Source organism: Centroberyx affinis, unplaced genomic scaffold (genome assembly GCF_046629955.1).
Source record: "Centroberyx affinis isolate AG114_WGS23_722 - 3 ecotype Tasmania unplaced genomic scaffold, CSIRO-AGI_Caff_v1 ptg000998l_1, whole genome shotgun sequence".
NCBI classification, from domain to species: Eukaryota; Metazoa; Chordata; class Actinopteri; order Beryciformes; family Berycidae; genus Centroberyx; species Centroberyx affinis.
Window position 1 is genome coordinate 1 of NW_027279563.1, and position 27,758 is coordinate 27,758.

General features: G+C 41.5%; 3 protein-coding genes across 3 annotated transcripts; 2 read left to right on the top strand and 1 right to left on the bottom strand.

The window, feature by feature from the left end:
• Positions 1–528: 528 nt before the first annotated feature.
• On the bottom strand, positions 529–8,558 carry LOC139646791 (ankyrin repeat and SOCS box protein 15-like; the record flags this gene model as incomplete). Its single annotated transcript, XM_071522514.1, has 13 exons — positions 8,452–8,558; positions 8,054–8,106; positions 7,694–7,825; positions 7,056–7,220; positions 6,238–6,344; positions 5,861–5,999; positions 5,253–5,424; positions 4,513–4,673; positions 4,105–4,249; positions 3,249–3,404; positions 2,941–3,043; positions 2,288–2,441; positions 529–694 (listed from the first exon to the last, which is right to left on the bottom strand). Coding segments are annotated over exons 1-13 (1,760 nt in total), but the record flags the coding sequence as incomplete, so codon positions are not given.
• A 2,248-nt stretch (positions 8,559–10,806) lies between these two features.
• On the top strand, positions 10,807–16,845 carry LOC139646789 (uncharacterized). Its single transcript, XM_071522513.1, has 7 exons — positions 10,807–10,818; positions 13,124–13,231; positions 13,426–13,482; positions 13,643–13,801; positions 14,427–14,586; positions 15,037–15,137; positions 16,678–16,845. Exons 1-7 carry the CDS (start codon positions 10,807–10,809, stop codon positions 16,843–16,845), a joined length of 765 nt encoding a protein of 254 aa, XP_071378614.1.
• Positions 16,846–19,851: 3,006 nt separating this feature from the next.
• LOC139646792 (uncharacterized) lies at positions 19,852–27,537 on the top strand. The gene is made up of 7 exons (XM_071522515.1): positions 19,852–19,967; positions 20,793–21,004; positions 21,733–21,825; positions 22,050–22,142; positions 22,879–22,989; positions 24,250–24,373; positions 24,954–27,537. The coding sequence occupies exons 1-7, from the start codon at positions 19,943–19,945 to the stop codon at positions 26,645–26,647; spliced, it is 2,352 nt and encodes a 783-aa protein (XP_071378616.1). The 5' UTR covers positions 19,852–19,942; the 3' UTR covers positions 26,648–27,537.
• The last annotated feature ends 221 nt before the right edge of the window (positions 27,538–27,758 follow it).

The following is a 27,758-nucleotide window of genomic DNA, read 5'->3' on the forward strand; positions in this document are numbered from 1 at the left end:
AGTAATAACTTTGTAATGCTAACAGGCATAAAGAGAGACCAGGAGCAATACAGTAACACCAGAAGTAACAAAGTATTCTCCTGTTTTTGTCCAAGTCATTGTGTGTGTGCATCTGTTTAGGAGTAGAATGTGTGGAAAATCGGCCCTGGATTTCATGCCTGACCAGCCCAATTTTAATAAAAAAAAGATTAAACTTAATATGTTGATACTCAATAACAAAGAAACCTAAAGAAAAGAGACATTCCAACTGTCTGAACATGAGAGCGGTGTTATTCTTTTTCAGATACCTGATGGAAATACTGTGCATTCACAGGAGGAGCGGGACGGGGCAAAGCAGAGGTCACACACTCTCTGGGCGAGGTATTATTCTGTTATTCTGACTTCATGGCCCACAGCACATGAAACTCAGTATACTGACACTAAATACAAAGGAACCTTTAGAGAAAAAGACGTTCCCATTGGCTGGTAATGAGCGATGCCTTTTTCAATCATTTTTCAATCACACAAGTAGAAATGAGGTGTGCTGACGTGGAGGAGGGGTCACCGTACAGGTCGTACTCTCTGTAGGTGAGGTAGTGCTTCAGTCTCGGGGGGAAGGGGACAGCAGCCATGGCTTCGGGGTCATTCAGCGTCCTGGGACTCATGCGACCTCTGATCACCAATCGGCACAAATGCTGCAGAGTCCGCGGCTGGCCTAGAGACACACAGACAGACATAAGGCAAGGCAAGGCAAGGCAAGGCAGCTTTATTTGTATAGCACATTTCATACACTGGGGCAATTCAAAGTGCTTTACAGGGTGATAAAAATACAGTAAAGGTAAAAAGTGCAAAAATACAGACAAGAGATACAAAAGATAAAAGACTTAAAAAGTAAACTAGTGCAGTTCAAATCAAATGAGATAGAAAGATGAAAGAACACAACAAATACAACAAATACTTCCACTTTTAGATGCACATTGTGAGTGAACCCATATGTTTTTCTGTAATTTTCTTTTCCCCTGTCCTTCCTGATTCTACTCTTGATCTGATATTTACGTCAGATCTCACTGCCTAAGGCAGACGAGAATCACAGATTCTCCTCTTGGTCAAAAACCTCACCATCCAGAGATGGATGAGAATCATACAGGGTAAAGCTCTGTCCCCCCCACATATAGTGTTCACTCATGAGCAAGTAAACATCTAGTTATTTCAGTTATTCCTAAAAGAAAACATTCTTATCATTTTGTCTACCTATTTTATTCCTGTTGCGTTTGTCTGGTTTATTCTTTTGTTTAACCCTGTCTCTACTCCACATCTGATTTTTTATTATCTGTTATTTTGTTATTGTCTGTAACACATGTTGTAACTCAAACTCAGAGCAAGAGGGATGGTGAGCAGGTAAATTGCTGTTTCCTCACACATTCTCCCTAAAGATATGGTTAAAGCTCCTATCTAGAATCTTTTTGGAGGATAACCAATATGGATGGGACTATACATCCATTTTTAAAGGATGTATAGCCCCATGTATAGTTAAAGGATTATTTTGACTATTTCATCTTACTCAAGTCATAATGAGTGCATTCAGTCTTATCCAGGGGGAATTTGTTGGATCCAGTCTCATGAATCATTAATTTTCTTTTCACTCAAATTGAAGGGTGTACATTTCACAACTCATGGGATTGGCACACTGTAGCTGTCACTGGGGCTTCTTTCCTGAATTCATCATTGCTTGGATTAATGGTATTTCAGTTCATTCCAGATCACAAATAGTGAAAAATTCAGCCATATTCAGGTCAATCAGTCAAGGTGAGACACTAAACTCATCTGTATGTGTGCACTATCAAACTTCACCAGGGTGTTGTAAAGATCATTCTCTACAAATCAGAGTTGTTCTTTATTGAGTGATAGAATGAAAATGTAACTTTAACCATATATCTTCACACCTTAGCTGTGATTTTTCACACCCATAATCGTCTTCTCATGTCATCAATTAATTTAGATGACATCACATAGGAAAGCAAACTTCTGGGTTCTTCGTCTACTAGTTTGCATGGAGTATTGTGGTATACTGTGATGTTTTTTATGAACATGAACACATACTCTCGTTTTATAATAAATCACGTTGTATAATCAACTCTCGGCTGCAACTCAATATCAGGAAGGTGTAACTCACATTTTGTACATTCAGTGTACGTGTGAATGTGACACATGGTGCTGCTGAAAATGAGCATACGTTCTTGGCAAATCTCCCTGGATAAACTGAAGGGGAAAAGAAAAACTATCTGGAGCAACGCGTCGGTAGTTTTACCCAGTATGTCACAGATGTCCGGCCACTCCGGCTTCCTCTCCAGGATGCGCTGGAGGTTCGGACAGAGGCTCACGTGGCTGACGTAGTCCAGGAGCATCTTCACCACGCTGCCCACCAGATGCACCAGCCACGACACTGACACAAACTCACAGAACTGTAGGAAGAGGTGGAGACAAAAACAGAGTCATTGAGTTACCAGGGAAGTGATCTGTTTGTTGGTTTAGTTCTTGATTGACACAATTTCAAAACGTTTGTCAAAAGTTAAAATGTCAAGTTTTTCTTTATTTTGACTATTTTCCACATTTTAGAATAATAGTAAAGACATCAAAACTATGAAATAACACAAATGGAATAATGCAGTGACCAAAAAAGTGTTAAACAAATCAAAACTATCTTCTAACTATAGCCGCCCTTTGCCTTGATGGAAAGGCAAAGGCTTTGGAAAGAAATTCATACATAGGCATCAACTTCACTATTTACATTTGTCTAAGAAACGGCAAAATGGCTTTAAGATAATGAAAAACATAGTATATTCAATCAGGTGTGTCCAAACTTTTGACTGGTGGTGTATAACTGTGGAGTGTATAGCAGATTAGGACATGCAGTATATTATGTGTCTGTCATGAGAACATAGTATTGACTCATGTTCTTACAGAGACAACATCAGGTTGGCTGTAAATCTGGTAGGCTTGGTTATGGAGGTCAACCCAGGTACTATCCATTTCCTCACCGTTACCATGGTGACACTGGAAACACCTACCGGGGAGGGTATTGTAGAGATAACATGTTAATAGCATAATCTGGCACAATTTTGTTGACATAACTCCCTGCTGTACCTGTTAATGATTTTTGTTAGAATCTAAGTACTCTAACACTTTTTACTTGAATAAATCCTTAAACAAGTACTCTAACTTGAGTGAAATTGAACCGAGTAGCCTCTACTTAGGTGCTTCAGACCTACTTGTGAGCGTGATATCCACTGTTGAGCAGCAGGCGCAGCATGACCCGGTCCTTCAGGCTGTACTGCAGGGCCGTGGGAAACACAGTGTCACTGATCACTCTGAAGTAACAATTCACCTCCGCTCCGTAGGACAGCAGCAGACGCACCAACTCATACCTGCAGACACGGCCAAACACAATAGCATGCACATTGCAAAATCATCTTGTTACTGCCACACAGCCAGGATGAAAGGTGGAATTCCTTTCAAGTCAGATGAAAGTTTGCCTTGATATTTAAAACCATTTCACTCCTTGCTAGAACTCAAGTCTTTGAGGATACAGCAGACATTAAGTTTTTTATGACACACTGTCTGGTTACTCATATTGACGTTAATATTATTGTAAAGGTAATGCATGTAATGTGTCCAGCTACAATAAGTTGGCAGACACTGTTGACATTAGTATCATTCCCCATGACTCTCACCAACAACATCATGTCATGTCCAACAAGAAATACATACAAAAATCCACTGGACTTAAAATGAAGAGTTGAAGATGTTTCCAGAAGGGGAATTTCCCACCACTAAGTAGAACTGGTGAAGAGTGGCAAAATGTCCAGTGGATTTTGTTTTTATTTTTTGTTGGGCATCTTACTAGTTGGATGACTGAAATTAATCTACACAGACAACATCATGTCATGTTCATCATGAAGGGGAACACACACACACACACACACACACACACACACACACACATCTCATATACTCTAGATGCTGTCACCATGTCAGTTCTGGCGACACACACACATTGCCTCCCCCAGCATCTCTCATACATACACAGACACCCTGACACACACACACACACACACACTCACACACCTCTCAGCCCGTATGGCGACCAGAATGCACCGCAGCGGGTCCAGGTCAGTTCTAGCTCCAGCTGCCAGCAGCATCTCAGTACAGGTCACGTCCCCATTGGACACGGCAAAGTAGAGAGGACTCTTCCTCAAGTCCCCATAGTTCTCTGCAAGGAGATTTTCATCAGGTCTGGACAAGTGGCCTCAAAGCAGTTTACAGGACATATTACCACTGTCAATCATTACTGCACAATTTAACAGAAAAGGTGATGTGATTGCTCTCTGGTCATAACCTTAACATAATCATTATAATCATGTTTCACTATATCCAGCACCTAAGAAAGGTGGGAATGTTGTCAGTGACAGTATGTCTTTGAGCAAGCGTGTGTGTGTGTGTGTGTGCACGTTCATGCGTCTAGCTGCGCCCTACCTGAGATGTGTGTGTCCAGCAGGGCGTTGACATTGAAGCCCTTCTGGATGAGCAGCTCCAGACACACAGCATGTCCCCCGTCAGCTGCTGAATGGACCGGACTCTGACCCGAGAGACGGATAGCTCTCTTGGTGGTGAGGGGGATCAGAGTCCTCAGGGCTCTGGAGAGAGAGAGAGAGAGAGAGAGAGAGAGAGAGCGGGAGAGAGAGAGCTACAGAATTATCCAGCGCCAGAATTGACAAATGAGCTAGACAGAGAAACAGATGGCCCTCTTTGTAGAAGTCACTAGAGGGATCATCATCTGCTGAGGTGGAGAGAGACACGCTTTATTCTCGCTTTGTCAAGTCAGCTGCAGAATGGAAAGAAAAGACTGGTGTTTGTCTTTGATTGCTTGATTGATTCTTTCTTTCTTTCTTTCTTTCTCTCTCTCCCTCTCTCTCTCTCTCTCTCTCTCACTCTCCCTCCATCTGTCCCTATACTGTATAACCCACGCCAGACACTATATCCATTATAGGTTCCACTCCCCATTCATAACATACCAGTGCTGGGTTGAATTCCGTCAATTCAGGGAAGTGGACTTTTAAAATTCAGTTATTCATAAACGTTTAGTGTGAGAGTGCTGTCACGTCCAGCCTGTCAGGATCATTGAGAATGGGGCACTCTATCAGAACTGCACTTTCTCATTCTGGACTGATGTGAGTGCACTGTAGCGTCACTGCAGGTCACAAAGGTCAGCTCACAGGAAGTGTCCCTCATAGGCGGCTCTGTGTATGGGCAGCTGGCAGGCGTAGCTGGCCACATTAGGGTTGGCCCCGTGCAGTAGGAGCAGTTCGATGCAGTCCAGGTTTCCTGATCCAGAGGCGTCGTACAGGACTGTGTCTCCGTTGGTGGCCTGGGCGTTCACATCGCCACCTAGTGGAGCACAGGGGAAATACAACACTGGGTCTGATGAGCAAGCTAAATTGTTGTTTGATAATTCAGCCATGTGGGATTGCAGTCCATTCCTTCTTTCTGTCTTTCTTTCTTTCTTATTATTTTCTGAAAGCCTATAAGTAGGCTACAGCAATTCATTCTGTTTCTAGCTGGCAGCAATAGATTCATTAGCAAATGTTTCATGTAAAGGTATTTCATTTAAATAAGCTTGTTTGGTTTTAAGGTGTTTCATATACTGACACTATTTCATATTGTTTTCCTGTGCCTGTGTTCATTTTAATTGTAATATATATAGGAGAATACATAGTTATATGATACATAGGCTGAAAAAAGATGAGATTGTACCTTGAAGGTTTACCCTGTCATGCAAAGACACAAATCCATGAACTTGAACATCATAGTTTTAGCATTTTACCATGCTGTACGAGTATATCCAGAGCCTCGGCGTGGCCGTATTCAGCTGCGATGCCCAGAGGCGTCACCCCATGACTGTCTCTACCAGACACCTGGCCTCCGTGTCGAAGCAGCAGCATCAGAATGGCTGGACAGCCCACCTGGTGTAGGAGATAGGAAGGAAGGAAGGAAGGAAGGAAGGAAGGAAGGAAGGAAGGAAGGAAGGAAGGAAGGAAGGAAGGAAGGAAGGAAGGAAGGAAGGAAGGAAGGAAGGAAAGAGAGAAGACAGAATGTAACCCAACTGAAACCAAAGTAATTCAGTGAGAAATTTAGCCTGGGTGTTGAGCTCTGATTCAAATTCGCTCATGCTGTAGCCAGTGTGGATGTTGTGCTGTTCACCTTTGCAGCTTCATGGGTGGCCGTCCAATTGGTGAGACACACCAGCTCTACGAAGGCTCCTCCCATGATGAGGGCGAGAACCATGTTGTAGGATCTCTGTCTCACTGCTGCAAAATATAGAAAACACAAAGCAAACTCTCTTAAAGCAATATTCCACTTAGTTTTTCCATGGGGGTTATTCTGCTCTTGACCGCCATGAAAACCAGAATATAAACTACTCAACAAGATTGGATGTAGCTGAATGAGTTTGTAGCGTTCGGATTTTTACTTCCCATTTATTTGAATTAGGTCATGAAAATAGCCTGAAAACTGACATTTAACATGTTTGTGAACAGATTCAACAAAGATCCCACTACTGTGAGTTTCAATTGACTGTTGGTCCAACGTTTAAAAACATAATTTCAGTAAATAGCATTTTTATTGATAGAAGAGAACATAGTGGAGGGATATCATTTAGGAGAGATAGTTCCTGTTGGGAGACTGGATCTTCTTTTATTTTTAAATAGCCTTGTAATTTTAGTGTAAACCAAGAATAGAAATGCAAAATGATGACTCAGGACTGCTTTGTTGTCTTAAAAGCGGAATCTGTTGCTGAATATGTTCACCAACGTGTTAAATGTCAGTTTTCAGGATATTTTTGTGGCCTCATTCAAATGAATTGGAAGTAAAAATCTGAATGCTACAAACTCGTCCAGCTGCATCTGATCTTGGTGAGTAGTTTATTCTGGTTTTCATGGTTTTGAGTGAGTGAGTGAGTGAGCGAGTGAGTGAGTGAGTGTGCTCTGTTGAGTGTGTGTATCAGAGGGAGTGTGTGCTACCGATCAGCAGCGGCGACTCGTTCCTGCTGTTGGTGTTGTGAGGTGACGCCCCGCGCTCCAGCAGCACCCCAACATTTTCCACCAGGCCGGCCTCGGCTGCCAGAGTCAGAGCCGTCTCCCCGTCCGCTGTCTGCTCCTCCAGGGTCAGACCGCTGGATATCGATGCTGATGGACACCAATAAGAGTGTGTGATCACATACAGTCCCCATCCTAAGTCTGCTTCTCTGAGGTGTTTTTCTCCAGGTGTCTGTGCTGATACACATACACCGTAAGTACAAAATGTTAGGGACACTTCTTCTTTTCACTTTTCACATTAAATCTATACCAATCACAAAGGAGGAGATGTAGATAAAGAGAAGCAGACGAGTTAGAGAAGGAGTTTTAAGCTTTGGGACAACTGAGATGTGGATTGTGCAGAAGGGGGATGCAACTCAATATCAGGATATGGATAAGACTACCAACCAACGACAGTAGTATTGTTATTGAGTGACTGTTACGTTTGTATTAGTAGTATGTGATGATTCAGATGGTAAGTGATGCTTGAGCAACACTCACACTGTCACACTATTCAGAGAGGCTGGATCTATTCAGCCTGTTGGTGGTGTTAAACGCAGTCTGGTGTGTTGCTGAGCTCTCACCCTGCAGCACCACATCCAGGGCGTCCTGGTGCGGCTGCTCAGCTGCTGTGTGGAGAGGCAGCCTGCCCCCGCCGTCTCTCTCTCTGAAGGCAGACACACAGCCTGACAGCTTCCGCAGCGCATACACATCACCTGGGGAGAGGTGCAGCCGAGATATACACACACACACACACACACACACACACACACAGAGGGATGCACAGGGAAACACACATACGCACATGTAGGAATACATGGACACCAATGAGTTCAATGAGTTCCACACATGCACACATACATGGAGAGACATAGAGTACATATGCCTAAATGTGCATGCACACACACACACACAATACACACAATACACACAGTGAACTCTACCTTGCTCAATCGCTGCCATTATCTTCAGAAAGTCTTCACAATTTGCTTCCTTCCTAATGAACATGAGGCGAACATCGAGTCAGATCAAAATATTTGACTTTAAAATCAGATTGATAGTGCTTTATAACAGTGTTGCGGTTGATTCACTTTAAATTTGTTGATTCAAGATGTCTTCAAAATTCAAAATGTGGACATTCTTTGCTGTCAAAAAGTTTTTTCTCTATCCAATTGATAGAGAAATTATTGACAATGAAGGCTGCAGCATTATTATTTGAAAGGCAGTTTCAATTTACATTTCTGAGTGAATGGAAAGGTGAAAAGTGAATTAGCCCCAAACCTGTTTTAGTGAAAGCATTAAGAAATAGTGGAGGTACATTTTGATATCTTTTCTTTCCCACCTGTTTGCATGTACTGAACATGGCAGCTTGTAGGAGTCCTGAATGCTCTCTCGAATGGCAAACTCAATAAGTTCTTCATCTATACCTTCCAGTTCAATGTCACCCATTTCTGTAGAGGGAAAAAATGATGAATGAAGCATGTATTTACATTGAGCCTCTTACGCCTGGATAACTTGTCGTAATACAAGAGAGTCATGCTTGAAATTAAGTTACATGTGCTAGTAACCCACATTATAACATGCTCAACAGTCACATCTGTGTGCAGTTTGTGCTTCCTCCACTGCCTCGGGCATGCGACTCGTGTGTCTGTGAAGGGTCGCTGGCATAGCGTCACTCCCATTCATGCTTGAGATTGCATTGTCATGGGTCAGTATATTAATGAATTGTTTATCTCTTAGGTTACACTACAACATGCTGTCACATATCATGTTAGCCATAACAAAATGTCCAATTTGTCTTAACTTTTGATTTTGTCTGCAGTTCGTTCAATGCTTAAACGTTCACCTTTTGTGTTCCTTTTAACACCGTATGACTGCATTCATGTTTAAATCGACACAAGTGTCAGTAATACATGCCTGACAAAATCACATATCACATATCAAGCTTGTAGTTTCTATGCCCTCTAACGCATGCAAGTCATTTTGCAAGTCATTTTGTGTGTTCATTCTGCCGTGCCTCTTGCATGATTGCATCCATTCTCAATATTGAGTCACATTTGTTAGTGATACACACTCGATACAGTCACACATCACATGTTAGCCATGTCAAACTGTTGTCCGATCTCTCTCTCACCTGTTGATCTGAGTTTTTTTGTGCCTGTGAATGTTCCAACTTGCAGCTCTTGTGTTTTTGTTTTGCAGGGTCCCGAGCGGTCTGGGATATATTTAGATCTGACCTGCTTACAACGACCTGACTCAACTCAGAGTATGCCTGTCACCATTTCACTCCGGCTGCAGTGCATGGAGAAAGTTGCTGCACTGTGACTTCATTCAAATTAGGTAATATCCAAGCATCTAAGCAAAACACACTTGATATGTTATGGGCACATATCACACTTACTGTGAATGGACAAACTATGAGGGACATCTCTCTGATATTGAGTTGCAGCCCCTTTTGCACAATCCACATCTCACTTGTCTCAAAGCTCCTTCCGATTTAATAAAGGAAATCAATAAGCGATAATGGCTTTTACCTGGCTTCACCTCATTAGTGCACTTCATGGAAAGAGGAAGTGGCCCTAGGAAAGTCCCAAGCAAGTGAGAGCACATCACTCTTTATCAGTTTTATCTGCTTTGCACTGGCTCACAGTTTCCTTTAAAATCGATTTTAAAGTCCTCCTACTTGTATACAAAACTCTTAATGGCTTAGGACCGGCCTGCATTACAGAATCCCTCAGGTCTTCTTCTGCTGGTTTGTTAGAAGTACAAAACCCTACTCAAAAGAAGATTGGGGATGCAGCCTTTTTAAAATATGCTCCTAAATTAGATATAAGATAATATTAGAGAGGCTGTTAGAGCGACTGCTAAATTTTCTTCTTTTCAGCTTAGCTTTTAGCCTTCATTTTAACTGTTTAATTTGATTGTGTGCTTTTAATGCAATTCAGTTTGACTGTTTATTTGCATATTCTTATCTTTCTATTTTTACTTAATTTGATTCTTTTAATGCAATGCATTTTGCTTGTTCTTTTATATATTTTTTTTATCTGTTTGCCTTCTATTGATGTAAAGCACTTTGAGCTGCATGTTGTGTATGAAAGGTTATTATTATAATATTTTGTGCATTCAGTGTACATCTGCACACACACACACACACACTCGCAATTTAATAATAACCAAAGAGTCCATATGAGTAAAGGCTCCAGCTGATAAAAGCAACAAAGGATCTCATTTGGACAAAACATACCATGGTTGAATCATCTAGTCCCGGTTTGGAGCCCCAACCCCCCACCATCCACACACACACACACACACTAAATTTAACATACAAGGAACTTTCATCATCTCACTTTCATTTTACCAAACAACAGCTTGAGAAATAACCTTGACGTACTTTAAGCGAAACTTTCCCTCAAGAGAACAAGCACCCACTTTCTCTAGATGCATAAATGGATGTGTGGGAGTTTATGGAAAAGTCTCAGACAGCGTCAGTGTGTGACACAGTGACTCAGCCTGTAGGCGGCCTCTCCACCACGTCAAAGACTTCACCAGTCTGCCTGGAGTGAAGCAGACCGCCGTCCCATCCTCAAGTTACTCTACACACTTGGGGACACACACACATAAGGTCTGCCTGCCTGTCTCTGAACTGGAAACTGAATTTCATGCATTGGATTTGAGCAACCTTGGATTCTTGTTCCTTATGAGGAAGAAAGTAAGTAGCAGGTTTTCATTTTAATTTGTGTTCCATAAGTAGTAGTTTAATATTTGTGTGTTATGAAAGGGTCTACACCAATACTGCTATTTCACATAATTGCGTTACTAATCATGTTGTGCTCGTTAAATATAAAACTAGCGGAACAATTTGCATTTGGACCAAAAATTGGGTCAGCTATTCATGCTGATAGAGTGCAGTGGAAGTTGCTTGTACTGCTTAATTTGATTTCATGTAAACAAACTGCATGACCTCAAAAAGATGGCAGAGGACCATGATGTGTTTCCTAGTTTTTAGTATTAAGAGTGGTGGTGATGAAGTTGGTTTCTGTATCTGTCATTCATTTGGTTCCAGTTCTGGATATATTGTATTTTATGGTGCTAAAGCTGTTATGATAAAAGAGCAAATTTTGCAAACATTTTTCAAATGCTTGCTTGTGTTGTGGAGAGAAATTGGGAGATAGTTTTATTCCAAAATGAGATATCCAATATTTGAGAAAATTTGACACTTAGTCCAACACACTGACTGAAAATTGTAGTACTTTTGAAAAGTAAGTAACCTGAGACCTTGATTGACAAAATGATTGCCCATTTATAGATTGGATCCTCTATAATTGAGTATTTAAAGTGATACATTTTTTGTTAGAATATTTTTTTTTCAAAATGTATTATAAGTTGCCAATAACCCTGTCAATTAACCCTGTTGCCTCTCTTTCACATTGCTCTGCTATATGCAATGTGTATATGCTTATATTGCTGTTGGTGTTTTCAAGTAAAAACCTCATGACACAAAGTTTGTCAATTATCACATTTTTACTGAAACTGAAAGATTACATCGTCCTCTATGGGTTGAGGAAATATGTATGTCCCTTGGGTTTCCATGCCCCTGTTAAAATCCCATTGTATAATTTCAAAAGTATGTGGTTGACCACAACCCTTTTTTCTTAATTGCTGAAAAGGTGCCATTTTGGAGATAGAGAGAGTTTCTCAGCTGCAATATTCTGTTGTCCACTTGTGTTAGTGGCAGGCTGATTTGTGAATTGGGTGTCCTGTTCTAAAACCTAATGTGGACCCTTCCCTCCCATCCACACTGCTATGTTCATACAAATGTGTAGACTTCTCCATAATTAAAATTAATTACTGGTTATTTTGGGCTCCTTGTTGTCCAAAGCCATAAATACACTCTGATTTGTTGATGTAGGTTCATTGTGCAATAATTTCCTCTTCCCCTTTGAAACACAAGACAAATTAAATACACAAGACTAACACTAACACTAACAACATTAACTAGAAAACTAATTTGAGGAAATGGAGCTGAAGATGCATCTTATTTAAAAACATTTGCTTGATTTATGGAGCTTTATTAAACAAGATCAAAAGGATCAAACTGCATCAAAACAATATATTAGTGGAACATTTTCATCCTCCAGTATGCTCATGCTTCCCATATTTCTTGTTCCTGCAATAAATATTTAGGAGCAGCATTCAGAGTTTTTTTCCCCCAGCCCTCTATCAGAGAATCTGGGTGGGGAAAGTGATTGAGCAACGCTGTCCCAGCCCTCAACAACAATACCATCAAGGTGCTCTTAGGCAAGACACTTAACCCCCAACTGCTGCAGTGGGGCTGCTCAGTGTCCCGCAGCAGGAGACTGTGTTGGTACTGGTCAGATCCCTGGTGTGAGTGTGTAACTATGAATGTGAAGCAGGATGGTGCTGAATAAGAGCATGTGTGCTCAGTAAACACCTTCCTCAAATAAATAAAGGGTAAAAAAAATATTGTTATTATATCCAGAGGTCAGAGGTGTGAGTATACTCCGACTCCAAACTGAACATTTAATAATAATAATAATAACTTTATGTATATGGCACCATTAAAAACATAGTTTACAAAGTGCTTTGACAGTCAAAATAAAAGCAGAATACCCAAAATGAATTTAAAAAGCAATGAAACAAAAATAAACAGGGATTAAATTCAGATAGGAGGACAGAGGTGGAAAAGAGCAACATTCAAGTAAATAGTAGGATAACCGTAAGATGAAAACCAAAATAAACCGTAAGGATAAAATAATATAAAATAAAAGTAAGATAAAATTAAGATACAAATTAAGATAAAAGACAATAAAAAGATGATACAAAGACAATAAAAAGATGATAAAAAGATAAGACCATTAAACAGACACATCTGTGGCTAACTGTTTTACAGCAATAAATACAACATACACTATGACATCCAGTATTTTACCTGATAAATTAAATGATATTGTTTATGTATTACAGTAAACTGTTGTTTGCTTTCTCTCTGTCAGATCTTGAAAACACCTTGTCTCCTCTTGAGTCTGTTCACAAGTTTTAATCTCTGCTCTGGAAAATTTGGGACACCGATAACTGATGATGTGAGCAAGCTGTCATTATTGGTGAGATTACTAACTTGTTACTGTTTAATATATATCCGATATATATCCGATTTATATACATTGTAATCACGTGACTTGTTTGGCTCAAATGCTCTGTCTGTTTGTGTATGTGCATGTAAGAAATTGTCACGTGAGATCTTGCATAACTGAAATGATGTATTCAAAATCTCTCTTTATTTCTATTTTCACCACAGAAGCAGAATATTCCAACTGATTATGAGATTCCTGTTTATTACATTCCCAAAGAAGTGGTAAGTACAAAGCAGTTTAAACAGAGAGAATGGGGAGTAGTCAAGCAGAGATGAGGAAAGGGGGGCCATGCAACTTTTCACTCTTTGAAACCTGATTGAATATTGAACAACGGATAACTTTTAACCAAGATGTTGATTGTTTTTGTGCCGACAACTCCAGAGCGGCATGTGCTGGGTGGTGTTAAATATCTATCCTCTGGAGCAAAGCCTTCGGAAGCTGGCCAACATGTTTGGTGCCATATCCTCCAACAAAGAGAACATCGTTGTCTTCATCGCGATGCTGAAGAGTTTACGCTTCACTTTTGACCATGAGGAACTGGTAAGATCTCAACAGCCGCACATGCTGCCTGAGTGCAAACAGTAATTGAATGATGAATGGATATTTGTGGAGTGATATGTATACTCTGCTGTCCGTTGTATGTCTTGCACGTTACCCTTGCAGTGTATGTGAGGTCCTGCTGTCCCTGCACCACATGTGAAGATGTAGTTATCAACATGTCTCTGCACCGTTGCCTCCAAGACAAACACCTCTACATCTATTACACTTGGCAAATAAAGTGATTCTGACTCTGAAGTATAGGGCTACTTCACTGACTCTATTGTGCAAATGTTTTGCATGGCTTTTGGTTGAAAAGGTGAAACAAAAGTAGTGCCATTTACACTCAGTGTATAAAACATTTGGAACACTTGCTCCATGAAATAGACTGTGAAATGTGAAAGCTATGATCCCTAATTGATTCCACCTATTAAATCCACTTCAAAAGTCAGATCATATGTATTTCTCAAGTACTTTTGACAAATCGAGTTCACCACACCATTGTGCAAATAGGGATGCCATTTAATTTTAGAGTTCTCAATATTCTAGTTAAACACTGCTTTGCATCTTTGCTCCTATAATTGAGCTTTGCAGCCATCTCAGGACTGACTGTTGTCTGATCCCCCAGGAAACGGCAATGCAAGTCTTCCAGTGTCACTATCGGGAAGGGAGCCTAATGTCTGGTCTTTACTTTGACTACATCAAAGAAGTCTTACATTCTGCCGCTCAAGGAACAGTCGGCTTCCCATGCAAGCCTCCACCGTGCCTCCCCTCGCAACAAACACCAGGTAAGCTGTTAGATCCTGTAGCCTTTAACACACAGGCTAACACAGTAGAAATTGAAGGAATTACATGATCAAAAATTGCATGAGTAGCAAGTCAGCTGCAGGCGATACGTTGTAAAAGCTGTGACATTATCTGAATGTCATCTGAGATCTGAATCTGAGACGCACAGTAATGGCTATAGTAGAAGCCTCCCATCATGCATCTATTCTACATTAGTACTGCAGTGGCCACTACAACCTATTCTTACTCAAATATCATCAAGCAGAACTGAATAAAAGTACTTTAGCCCAAAACCCTGGAATCACCTACATTTGTGATGGACAAGGATCTAATCCCACCAGAATCTTATCTATCGTTTCAATAAAGAAAACATGGATTGGACTGCCAGTTCTCAGAAACTGTAGACTGCTGTAGTGGCTTTACCTGTAGTTTATAATGTTTTCTTCTTCCAGGGAGTCAAGAAGAGGGTCGTGAGCACAGCTGGTCGAAGAGAAGTCCCTTGCTTCTGATCCTCATCCCCATCACAGCTTGTGTCTTCCTCTTAGTGTGGCTGGTAAGTTCATGACATGGGGAAGTGGACTTGTTGATCAATTTTTCACCTTTAACAATTACCTTTGTGTATTTCATCATTTGTGTTTGTATCTGAAAGTAAATTTTGGGGGTAATCTATAATAAGATACAGCAGATACAGAGAAAATAGAGAAATACGGAGAATAGTTTTACTTGAAATGCAAAAAAAAAAAAAATACAAATTTGGGCCAATATCCAAGTATTTAAATAGCTATTTGTTTGCCATTTGCCTTCGATTTTAAGAATTATTATTTCCTCCTTTGTGGCTCCTTGAACAGATCTGTCATGTTATTCAGGCTGATGATGCATTAAAGGTCAACAGATCAATGGGTCCCACTGATGAATCAGTCAAATTCACACAGCATGGAGAGTGTGTACTCCACAATGAATACTTACACAATAGCCAATCCCATGACTTGCCATTTTCTGCATGGCCCAAAATGTGACATGTTGTCAGGCTCTTTAAGAATCAAAATTCAGTTTTGGGCCATTTCACATTGAGGCTACCTATCCCAAATGGATAAATTAAACAGGGGCTGAGATGACAGCTCTGGGACGTCCTGGATTGACCTGTGACCTGACCCACAGTGCAGATCTAACATCTGCTGCAGTTGAGAAAAACACATATAACTTCAATTTTTATGTTTTTTTCATTTTCTTAAGTAGAAAGTTAAGTTAATTTATGTCTAGTGTTTTCCATGTCCTTTAGGCCAATACTATAAAATACTATCCTCCATACAAATGCTGACCTCAGCTTGAATTGTCAGAGAAGCAAGCAACACTGACACACTACTGTTTTAAAACGATTCCCTTGTTTGTCCCATGCTGCTTACGCTATTGTGTATGCCATTGGTGGACACTTTCATCCAGAGCGCCTTACAGTTGTACCATGAGTTGATACATCTGTGATACGGGTGACCCAGTGTGTCTTGAACCCCCGACAGTGTCAGTAGACTCAGTACTTAGTGCTGCCAACTGAGCAATACGGAAACACATTCTTGTGCGTGGAAAAAGCCGAAGGCAAAAATCCACCATGGTGGCAAAAAAAATGTCATTCTAATCTCATCTAATCTAATTAAAACATAACCATTCTCAAGAGGCTCCCATATTTTTCTCATACAATCGCATCCTTTTTTTTTTTTGGGAGATTTAGTATGTGTCGCACCCAATCAGAATTGGTAAATACTTGATGTCCACCATTTCTGTACTTGGGGGGAAATTTTCCATTGCCTTGGGTTTTTGGGTCTCTGTGGGTCAGGCTAATGAAGCCTGTACAATAATGTGCCCCAGTTTTGCTATTTAGTGAGCGCTTCCAGGAAGGCAAGACTTATGAGTTCTAAGAGCTGCTCATTAAATATTCAATAGTCCTTTGAAGCTCCCTCATTATCTTACATAACGACAGCCATTTTTGTGATTTAGTATCTGTCATTAGAATTTGTTGATGCATTTCATAGTGCACCATGACAAACTGGAATAGAAGAACATTTTTGTGACTGTGAGTGTGATTCTTTTTTTTTTTCCAGGTCAAATCAAGAAGAAGGCGTTTGACAGTGTGTGACATTGAGAATAGCCAAACGACACCCTCTGACACCGTCCCAACTGTTTCTATCTCCGTCCCACTTCACACACTCGCCCACACCGCCGATACTCCGTCAGTGGGAGAATCGGTCCTTGAACACGAGAGCGGATGAAGCATGACGAGCGGAGAAGAGAGAAAAGGGAAAAGTTGGACAGCACTGACAGAACTCACTTTCCAGGTTGTTCCGTTATTGGCTGCAGCCCGCTGGGTGAATGAGCGTGGTTTGACACTTCGTCGTCCTCTGCTTTCAGGGTGACAATTAGAAAAAAAAGCAACATCTGAGTGCATGGACCTGAGCCTGTTTTGCTCACCTGCCACAATAGCAGGTGGATTACAAAATTCACCAGGCACTTCCACAACTTAACCAGCCAAATTTATTCTTTGGAACAGAGAGAAACACCTCTCCAAACATCGTTGGTAATGTGCCAAATTGGCTGGTAAAGCGTATAGATTTACTTGTCACAGCCAATAAATCCTAGCATTCAGCTGGTGGCTGGCCTAGCTGAGAATGTTTTTTTTTTCTTTTTTTTTCTTTTCATTCCTATCACTCTGAACTGGTCTCATTCAGTACTCTGCCATGCCCCCCTTTGAACTGGAATCAAAAGTATCACTGGAACCTCAAATCATGGAATCACTGGAATATTCACCTGAACTAGAATCACTGAACTGATATCACACTTGACTTCCTTTCATTCTGAACTGGAATTCCTGCCGTCAACTTGTTGGCAGCATCACGGCGGTTAGAGAGACTGTCCTTTAACCATGGAAGGTGACCGGTTTGGTCCCTGTAATCCCTGTCAAAGTGTCCTTGAGCAAGTCACTGAATCCCCTCCTGCTCCTGTCCTCTGAGCCTTCTATAGTGAAATGCATAGATGTTTGTGTCTCTCAGAGGATATGAAAAGAATTCCTAACCATACTGTGTGTAATATATAACACTTTTAGTATTCTAAAAATCCTTAAAAATAACAACAACAACAACAAAAAATGTCACAAGTAAAGGGACCATTGCATTTGAGCACTGTTACTATAGCTTGGCTTGTATAGGTTGTTGACATTATTATGATCTGTGGTCTGTCACAATCTGTGAATCTGCTAGTCACAAACAACACACTGGACAGTCCCACAAGTGTCCTACTTTCTGTATCAAAGATCTGACCAGATGGCAGATAGCCATTGACAGAGCCGCTTTCAATCCAGTCATTGTATTCCAAAGTTGTTGCCAAGAGATCTATAGCTGCTCCTCGGCCACAGCGAGTGTGTTAGGGTTTTTATGTCTTATTCACTGAGTCAATCATGTTCAGTCATGAGAATATGACTCTCCGAGTGTGAGTGTTCTTGTATGTGTCAGAGAGAGGGAGTGAGAGACAGACAGGGACAGACAGGACGAGAGAAAGTGAACGAGATAGAGATGGATGGATGGATGATCTCAGTGAGAAGCATAAGGAGGGCTTGTTCTCATCACAAAAGAACTGGCCGTAGGCTGGAGGAAATGGCAGTTACAAACAGGACTGATGTCGGCAGATCCCTATGAATCAACAGCCGAAGAATCTTTCCAGACCGCAGGGTATTTCGTCTCATCTGTGGAAGTTGGGGAGTATTTCAATAACAATTTAATGTATTTGAAGGGTTTCATTCCACAACAAATCAATGAAGTTTGGAAAGTTACCCAAAGTGAATTAATCATTTTTTTAAAAATACACATCACAACAAAGGTCTTAAGATAGTATATAACTTAAATTGTTTTATTGTCTTTTAACTGATCAATTTGTATTATTTTCATTGTTGTATTTTGTGAATTTGTGTATTTGTACATGGGATTTTGAAGTTATACTGTTTGTTACAATGTAGACCACTTCTAAAACTTAAAGGACTTTTCCAGTCAGTCTAATATTTCAGATGTTAAGTAGGCCTTTTCAAGCCAGGGATGTAAGTGGTCCATGAGCAAAACTGTTTTGTCATTGTTTTATAAGTATATTCGGATAGGCCTACTAATTGACAGCACTGTAAAAAAGAAAAAAAAAATAGCATACAGCTATTATTATTATTATTATTATTACTGGGATAACAGTGGCACACCAAGGGTCTGAATGTTCCAGTGGGATCCTATTTATGTTTAGCCTGTTATCCAGCCCCTATGAATGGCAGTTTTCAGCACTCTTCGAATTTGCATGGCGATTCATAAGAATGAATGAATCGCCATGCAAATTCAAAGAGTGCTGAAAACTGCGATTCATAGGGGATGGATACCAGGCTAATTTATGTTATTTACAGAGAACAGAGAATATAGATAGATATATAGATATATTATACAGAATATAGCTGCCTACTGTTCAACTTCAACAAGAAGAAAGGCCCACCTATGATGGACAACTATGGGCTTGATTATTCTTGTTTTTGAAGTGAAATATTTGGGCTATGTTACTCATCAAGATGTAAGGACTTCAAACATCATACATTCAGGCAGAATATTGCCAAGTCATCTTTTCAGGCTTCCTGAGCCCTGATGTCAGTCCAAAGGGATGAAGACAGGTTCACTGATCAAGAGGGTTTGATGCCTCTATCTATGCCCTGTTTATGACATTTGACAATTGCATCAATAAAATAGTTTTGTGCAGGGGGATGGAATTTGTAATACTTGAAATAAAAACAATTTGTCCTATGGTTGCTGTAATGTACAACAAGGAGCAATGCTTTGAGCTGGATCTAGCTACGCTGTAAACCTTTTGTTTCCCCCATAGGAAGTGCTGCTGCTTTGGGAGCATTTCAAACATTTGTTGGCAAAGATTTAATCAAAACCTTTATTCAAGCAAATGTTGCGCCTGTTGAACGAATGAGAGGGGCAATATCCCACCAAGGTCGTCAACATGGTAATCATGATGATCACCATATGGATCATGATCATCATACTTTATAGGATTTAAGGGTTTGTTGTATTTTGTGCGTTACCCATAACCTGTGACAGAGGAGCGCCACATTTCGATTTCTCCACAAGACGATTCTGTGCTTTTATTTTGTAAGGGGACATCCGCCGGAAGGACTCGGACTTTTGCTTTGGAAAGCCTCGACCAGAGGTCGCCATTATTCTGCCTGGCTTGACGGTCCAAATAACGACGGTTATAATAGCGTTAAATCGGGGGTAATCTATAAAGTCATCAGTCAATTTGTGCATTCGGTTCCTCATCTCATGAGCTATAAATCGTTTGCACAAAATGGATAAACGATCCGAGACTGCAGGTAAGTTGCTAAGCTAGCTAACGTTAGCTATCCAGCTAGCTTCCCAATCCTTGCTGCCGCCAAGAACACACTGGCCGTAGAATTAGCCATAGTAGCTAGCTGTCTATCTAACTGCAGCTGTAAGCTCTTTAGCCGTTTGTTATCTCTTCGTCGCCGGACCCATCTAGCGAAATCTGTTCGATTATTTTAGGTGGGTATTAAGTTTATTTTTGGTGGGTATTAAGTTTCAGCGTCGGGGCTGCCGAGTTGCCGCTTGAATCTAAGGTTATGATAAATAATCCTTCCTGCCGGACGTCCCCGAGCTGCCACTGCACCGTGCAGTATTATCTGTGATAAAATCCTCTGATCAATAATTTGCTGCCCACATCGTCTGCTCAAACTTGATCTGACTCGACTATACTTTGGCGCTCATTCTCTACACGATTACACACACAGCCCCCTTCAACATTCATCTACAGTGATCTAAGCATGCCACTTGCAGTGCAGCGCCCCCTACAGCGGAGTCTGCTTCCTAGCCTAGCTCAGGTGCTATCCAGCCCTGTAGTGATGGTACCGCCCATTCTGCTTACATTCAACACACACTTTTACAAACTCTCAAGCTCAAGAGCAAGAACTCAGCCCATATCATAACTGATGGGAAAGATTTGTATTGCGACTACTGCTTTTCTGGTCCCTGTTTTGAATACTGTGGACTAAGCTAAACCAGACCTGGGGGGGGGAAACTCAATAGCAAAAGACCCCTGTGTTCATTGCATATCATTGGACCTTTATTTATTTAACACAGTCTCTGAGCTACCTGACTTTGTTATGGCATGTGTTACACAGGTGTGGCTGGAGCCTCCCTTCCCCTGGCCTCCCTTCGCCTGTTGGCTTCCCCTCTGCAGCTGACATATTCATATATATGGCAGGTCATACTGCAGAGAAATGTGAAGCAGTACAGTAAAGTGGAGGACTTTGTGACCATGGTGACCCGGACCGTTCCTGAGCTCATGAGTTTTAAGCAGACTGCCCAGCTCATCTTGGGGTTGAGGGCAAGGGTGAGAATTATTTTTCACTGTGTGTGTGTGTGTATTTTAATCAGCAGGACCTCATTTATTCAAGCCTCAGATTTCTGAAATGGATTGGGATGAAAGAGCCAAAAAGCAAACATTTTGAAAACCTATTCCATTATCTATCAGGGATCCATACTTAAACGGGTAGGTGGTCTTGTTCCAGATCAGTGATGTATACTCTGGCTGCTATAGGGATGGAACCTGTGACCCTCCAGTTACGCTGTGGTTTAGCCTCTAGGTCACCCTGCCCCCATCCCCCCATGCCTATGATGCCTTGTCATCAAAAGGCCCTGAATCCCGCCACCTCGATCTGTGCTCTCCAGGCTACTCGACTTCAGTGGCATTCCTTCCTAAGATGTCTGTGCTTACTGGACATCAAAGTGGGTGCTCTCACCCCATTATGTTGATTAACTCCATATGTTCCCCCTCACAGATCACACAAATTGAGACCCAGAAATTGTTTAACTTTTTAGCTTGCCTCTCTGTTACCTTCAATTTAGTTGTTCTTTGTCAAACTCATTAACCTCATTTGCTTTGCAGCCTGTGCAAGTTCTGTTTTCATGGTAGCTAGAATATTGTGTTTCATCATGTGTATAGAGAACACTTCATTCCCCCAAACAAATTGGGTAACTGTGGTTCTCCTCTATTTGTGAGGATTAACGGTATGTTTTTGTAATAATTTGTAATAATTTGTGCTATTCCTTGTGTTGTAGATCATTTTGGAGTTGCTCCGCAAAGAGGGTGCACCAGATTCCCGGGCTATCCAAACTCTCATAAATAAGCTGAAGGTCTCTGCATCCATAGGGGTAAGAACCTGAACACAGTTTGTCAGGAACATGATTTAATCAATACAATGGTACCTCGTTCATACAATTTGATCAGTGCAAACAAGTAAAAGTTTTGCAGTTTTGAAAGTCTCGCTTTCCTAAGGGGCTAGTTATATTTCTATTCAACACACTCGAGCTTCAAGAAAAAAGCTTAATAACAGCTTAATGAGTGAAATAAGACCAAGTTACATTCTGTGTTGCAGAAGGATGCTGAAGTGGAGAAGTCTCAAACTAACTTCATGGTGTTAGTCCAGAATCTGCTTAAAAACCCTGCTGAGAGGAAGCGCTTCTTCCAGGTATGCTTTAGTATTTAAACTGATGTGAATCAAGTTGCCTTAATGTTAAAAAGTAGTGAAAAATGACAGTTAGTTGTCTTCACACTAAGGTGTTCATCATATGTGCACATGCAAACATACACTCGCACATACAAGCTCTAGCTTTTTTGATTTTATTTGTGATTTGACATCTGTGATGCCCTTTGTTGCTCAGTTCACACCTAGGAGACATTTAGCACAATATGTTGCTTACATTATTTAGATATAATAATGGGCAAAAGTAATAATTATAATATAATTTGTTTGCCATTATTTTCTTCCCCTCTTAAACTGACACAATTGGGCCTGGATAGCACAGTGCTGCTTGCAACACACACACACACACACACACACACACACACTCCTTTTCAAACGCTTGTCTCTTTCCCACACTACCACCACCAATCCATAAACAACCTGAGAGCTGGAATACCGCCGTGGGATAAAATGTTAAAGCATCAAATGTGTTTTTAAAGCTTTCACATCCCATACAACAAAACTAATAAACTTTAGTTGTACTTTACAGATTTTAATTATCCTGGGGTAGAAACAGAATTTAATATGGCATTTGTTTTTTGTTTTTTTTACCCATTCAAACATTTTCTAAAGTCGAACTTCACCCTAATGTAAAGATCGGAGAGATAGAGATACATTACATGCATAACTCACAATTCCCAGGGCACAAGACTGTTAAAGATATACATCTCTCTCTCTGCAGGAAGTGTTCCCTGTGCAGTACGGCTCCAAGTTTGATACAGCGCTGCAGGCTCTTACGGCCGGCCTGGTGTGCAAGCTGGAGCAACTTCTTCCTGTTCCCAATCTGTCCCGGGTGGGTACATGTAACTGAAGTATGACTTTATGACAACTGAGTGCACGGTAACATACAGTACTTAAACACGATAATGAGTGTTTTTAGATGTACATTAGTATACTACTTGGGGGACTTCATATTTTTGAGCTGGCACATGTAAATGCCTTTTCCTTTTTGCAGTAGCCCGGGGTCTTGTCCCAATGCAGTCTGACTTACAGTAAGTTGGCTGGTGGGATAAGGCCTCCACCTGGGCCACGTTCAAACCTTGCACCAAGCTTTGCAACATTAAGTTTGATGCACTACCTTTTCTTTTTCAAGTGTCCTGTTTGTTATGTGTTGGGGCCCCAGTTTCGGCAGAATGCTTTTCATCCCCATCTTTTGTGAAAACAAATACTTAGCCACCCAATTAAACTATCCACAGCCAGTCGGGGTTCCATTGGCACATTGATAAATTCTGGCAGCAGCATGCTTCAGTGACATGGACTTAACCGATGCACTGATCCTCTCCACTTCAATCTTGCTTCTGTGATACCGGTTTAACAACGTTCTGCAAGAGACGCATATGATTAGAAAAACGTCACTGATCTTAATCGGTCCAGTGAGCTTCTCTAGAGCCAAAGTGTCCTCAGGCTTAAATTTTGGGGCACCAATTATCAAATTGTTTGTTTCATTTATCTTTAAAACTCACATAGACAACATACATCTGTAACTTTCTTACACCTTTGTTTTTTTGGCAGTGATTCATCCATTTTCACAACACTTTCATACATATGTTCCACCATCCAAACTACACTTCCCGGCACCTAGGCTTAGGCGCCACTCTTGATGAGTGTGATTGGTTTGGCGATACAAACACCCAGAGCATTTTTCCCCCATTATTCCACAATGATAACGGGTCCTGCCAGATCTCTCTCCTGCGCTGGCACAGTAATGCGGAGAAAGGTCTGGCCAAGCGAGACTAATCCCAATTAAGAGAGGCCTAATAAGGTAGCTGGGAAATGCCAGTATTAGTCAGGATACACTTTATCTCCATCACTGTTGGTTTTCATAGTCCACGTTTCCTCAGTTTCCCTGTCAATATTATGTATATTCATATGCTGTATACGTATGTATATACAGGGATATTTGTGATTGGACTATGAAAATGTATACAATCAATACCTCAACTAGGACCTTAACAGGGATGCGCACTGTTAACTGCATGTAAACTCCGTGCCGTACCGCACTGTATGTATGTAAACTTGCTCATTGTTTCCCTTGCATGTCTCCTGACCTCAGCTTGGTGCCATGATCTCATCGGAGCCCTCTGTCCTGGAGGGGTGTGGACGCTTCATCCCGGACCCTGGGGACCTGAAGACCCTCCTCCTGCACCAGCAAGCCAGGGGACTCCTGAGTAGCAAAGGTAAGCTCAAGTTTAGGTTGTTTATCTGGAAAACAAACTGCAGATTGTGTAGGGGAGGAAAATAATTCCTTAGAAAAAGAATCAACTCAAAATACAAGCGATAGGCTTATTTCACTGTGTTATTATTTGTCTACTCACTATTGGTTGCCTATGAAGTTGGTGATCTTGGCATTTAAACTACTGTTGCAGTCATTGTAAATTGCTCTCAGTAAGAGTGTCAGCTAAATACCTAAAGTGTAAATGTAATGTAAAAAGTCAACTCTTTTTCATTCTATCTATTTATCCTTTATTCCACCATTTAATTCCCATTGTGATTAAAATCTGGCCCAGAAAGCAGCAGCACATAGTAAGATCAGACAAACCCGCTATAAAATAAAATCATGATATTTCTATCAGCCTATACTTCATAAAAACCTCCTTTTCTTGTGATAACAGGGTAGTCAGATACCTGATAGATAGATAGATAGATAGATAGATAATTTGGAAACTTGATTAAAAACAGTTTAACATTTAGAAAGTCATTGAATTAAGTGATGCATTTAAATAACTGATTGACTCTCCCTCTTCTCCCTTTGCGCAGCAACTATCTCGTCCTCTGTGGGTGACTGCGTGCTCTCCTCACTCTCCTTCCGGCCCAGTCCAGCAGAACCACCAGAATCACCGGGCCGATTGGAGGTCGCCCTGAACGCCACGAGCCCGGCCTCCCTCAGTGACACAGAAGACTTGGGAATGATGTCAGACGACTCAGACGGCCCAGCAACCTCTGAAACTCGAGCGCAGAAGAGAGCGAGATACAGCGAGACGGGATCTGGTGGCGATACTGTAAAGAGAACGAGCGGCACCGCGGCAGCACCAGGAGAAAGCAGCGGTGCGGAGAAGAGTGGAGAGGTTTCCACAGCAGAGCAGTCGACCACTCTCCAGAATAGCGGCGTAGATACAACGCCGCCGCCACCCCAACTTGGAGCAACACCAGATAAACCGGAGCCACAGCGGCTGCCCTTGAAGTCAATCCCTTTCAAGGTAGTTCAAATGCCGTTCAAAAACGTTTCCGCCTTGCAGAGTCCCGGCGGCGCTGGAGCAGGAGACGGTCAGCAAAAGGCTCGAGTCACGTTGCACCAGTGGGTGTCACAAATCGCCAATAACACGCTCTCACTCCCAGCCTTGCCGCCGCTTCCTCCACCCAAGTTGACTTCAGGGGGCAGCGCCAAGCAAAGCATGAAAAGAAAAAAGCAAGTCAAGCCCCCAGCTGACCGATACACTTGCAACGTCTGTGATAAGAGCTTCCCCTACCAGTCTAAGCTAACGGATCACCAGCGCATTCACACAGGAGAGAAGCCGTTTACGTGCGCGTCATGCAGCAAGAGCTTCAGGACGCAGGCGTTCCTCAACAACCACCTGAAGACCCACAGCACAGCGCGGCCGTACGTTTGCGGCCAGTGCGGCAGGTGTTTCCACAAATTGCAGAGCTTAAGGAAGCACATGCTCGTCCACAGCGGCCAAAAACCCTTCTACTGCAACATCTGTAACAAGGGCTTCACCCAGTCCACCTATTTCAAAAGGCACATGGAGTGCCACACGAGCCAGATGACTTTCCCCTGCAAGCACTGCAGCAAAACCTTCCCGACGGCGTTCAAGCTGTCGAACCACGAGCGCTGGCACACCAGGGATCGCCCCCACATGTGCGAGCGCTGCGGAAAGCGATTCCTCGTGCCCAGCTTGTTGAAGAGACACATGGGCTATCACATCGGTGACCGTCAGTACCTGTGCTCCCAGTGCGGAAAGACCTTCGTCTATTTGTCTGACCTGAAACGGCACCAGCTGGATCACGCGCCCAAGACCAAGCTCCCATGCCCCGTTTGCCAAAAGAAGTTCTCCAGCAAGTACTGCCTCAGGGTTCACCTAAGGATCCACACCCGAGAGAAACCCTATAGATGCTCCATATGCGACAAGTCCTTCACGCAGATCGGGAATCTGAAGGTGCACATCAGGTTACACACCAATGAGCGCCCATACAGCTGCGACCTGTGCGGGAAGACCTACAAGCTGGCCTCGCATCTGAACGTCCACAAAAGGACTCACACGTGCAAGAAGCCCTGGACGTGCGACACGTGCGGGAAGGGATTCTCCGTCCCGGGCCTGCTGAAGAAGCACGAGCAGTTGCACTCGAGGGAGAGCGCCGGGTATCCCGCCAAACGGCGACACAGGAGTAAGCACAAGAAGCACTCCCTCAAGAGGAAGTACGACGAGGACGACGATGGTAGCGATGACTATTAATGTTCTGAAACACTTTTTTTTTTATTTTATTTTTTTTTATCCAGGCTGTGCTTTTGCTGTACACTCATGCTATTTTTTCAGCCCTGCCCTGTTTCACTGTATGTGACCGACACCTTCTCTTTGAAAATGTAAAACTAGTGAAGTTGTTAGCCAACCTAAGAACTTTGCTTACAAAATATTAGAGGCTGAAAATAGTTAGACTGAAATGACCCTCATTTGTCAGATTTTGAGTAATAAATTTAAGGTAGCAATGGAGCATTATATATTGATATACATTTTTACATTTTCATTCTTTGTAAAGATTGAACTAATCACACCTGTATTTTGAGTTTTGAATGTTTTGAAAGTTGTAAAAAAAAAAAAAACTAAGTCAGGCTGTTGAAGAAGCTGCCTGAACATCATGTAAATAGTATCAGTATTTCAAAGTGTTAATGTATGTGACTATGTAGATAGAGCATCTCCTCTGTAATTGAATGTAGCGGTGGTGCTTGGGAACATTTTTAGCTTTGTAACCACATCCCTCCCTGTGGCAGCTGTAGTGCTAAAATCTTTTCATCTTTTTTTAACATATAATCCTTAATTGTAAACATTGCAACTACTCTACTTTTGTTTTTGAGCAAATATTGGCTAAACTATACTGTTGTTTTGATTTCACATTTTATCTAACAGTAATAGTATTTTTCTTGCCCCATTGATGCACCACTGCTGAATAAATATAGAGGAAACATTAAAATAATTTTTATTTAGCTTGGACACAATAAACATTTGTCAAATAATATACAAATAGTTTAATGTTGTTGTGCTGTGCATCCTAATCTATCCCATTGCTTATATTATTTGAGCAGCCATGCAAAGTAAACAAGCTTACAAGTAGTGTAACTGATGTACTGATCGGATTTTTTTTTCTTCAGTTTTTGAAGTTTTGCAGAAAAATAAACGTTCATAGTAAACTGTTGTTGTATTGCTTTGTTGATCATGTGAAAATCTTAGTTTAATTAGACCACTTTTACAGTACTACATTTTACACAAATGAAGAAAGGAAACTGCTGAATGCATACCATGGCCAACATGTTAGCAGTTTAAGATCTCTATAATATAAGATAGGAAATAA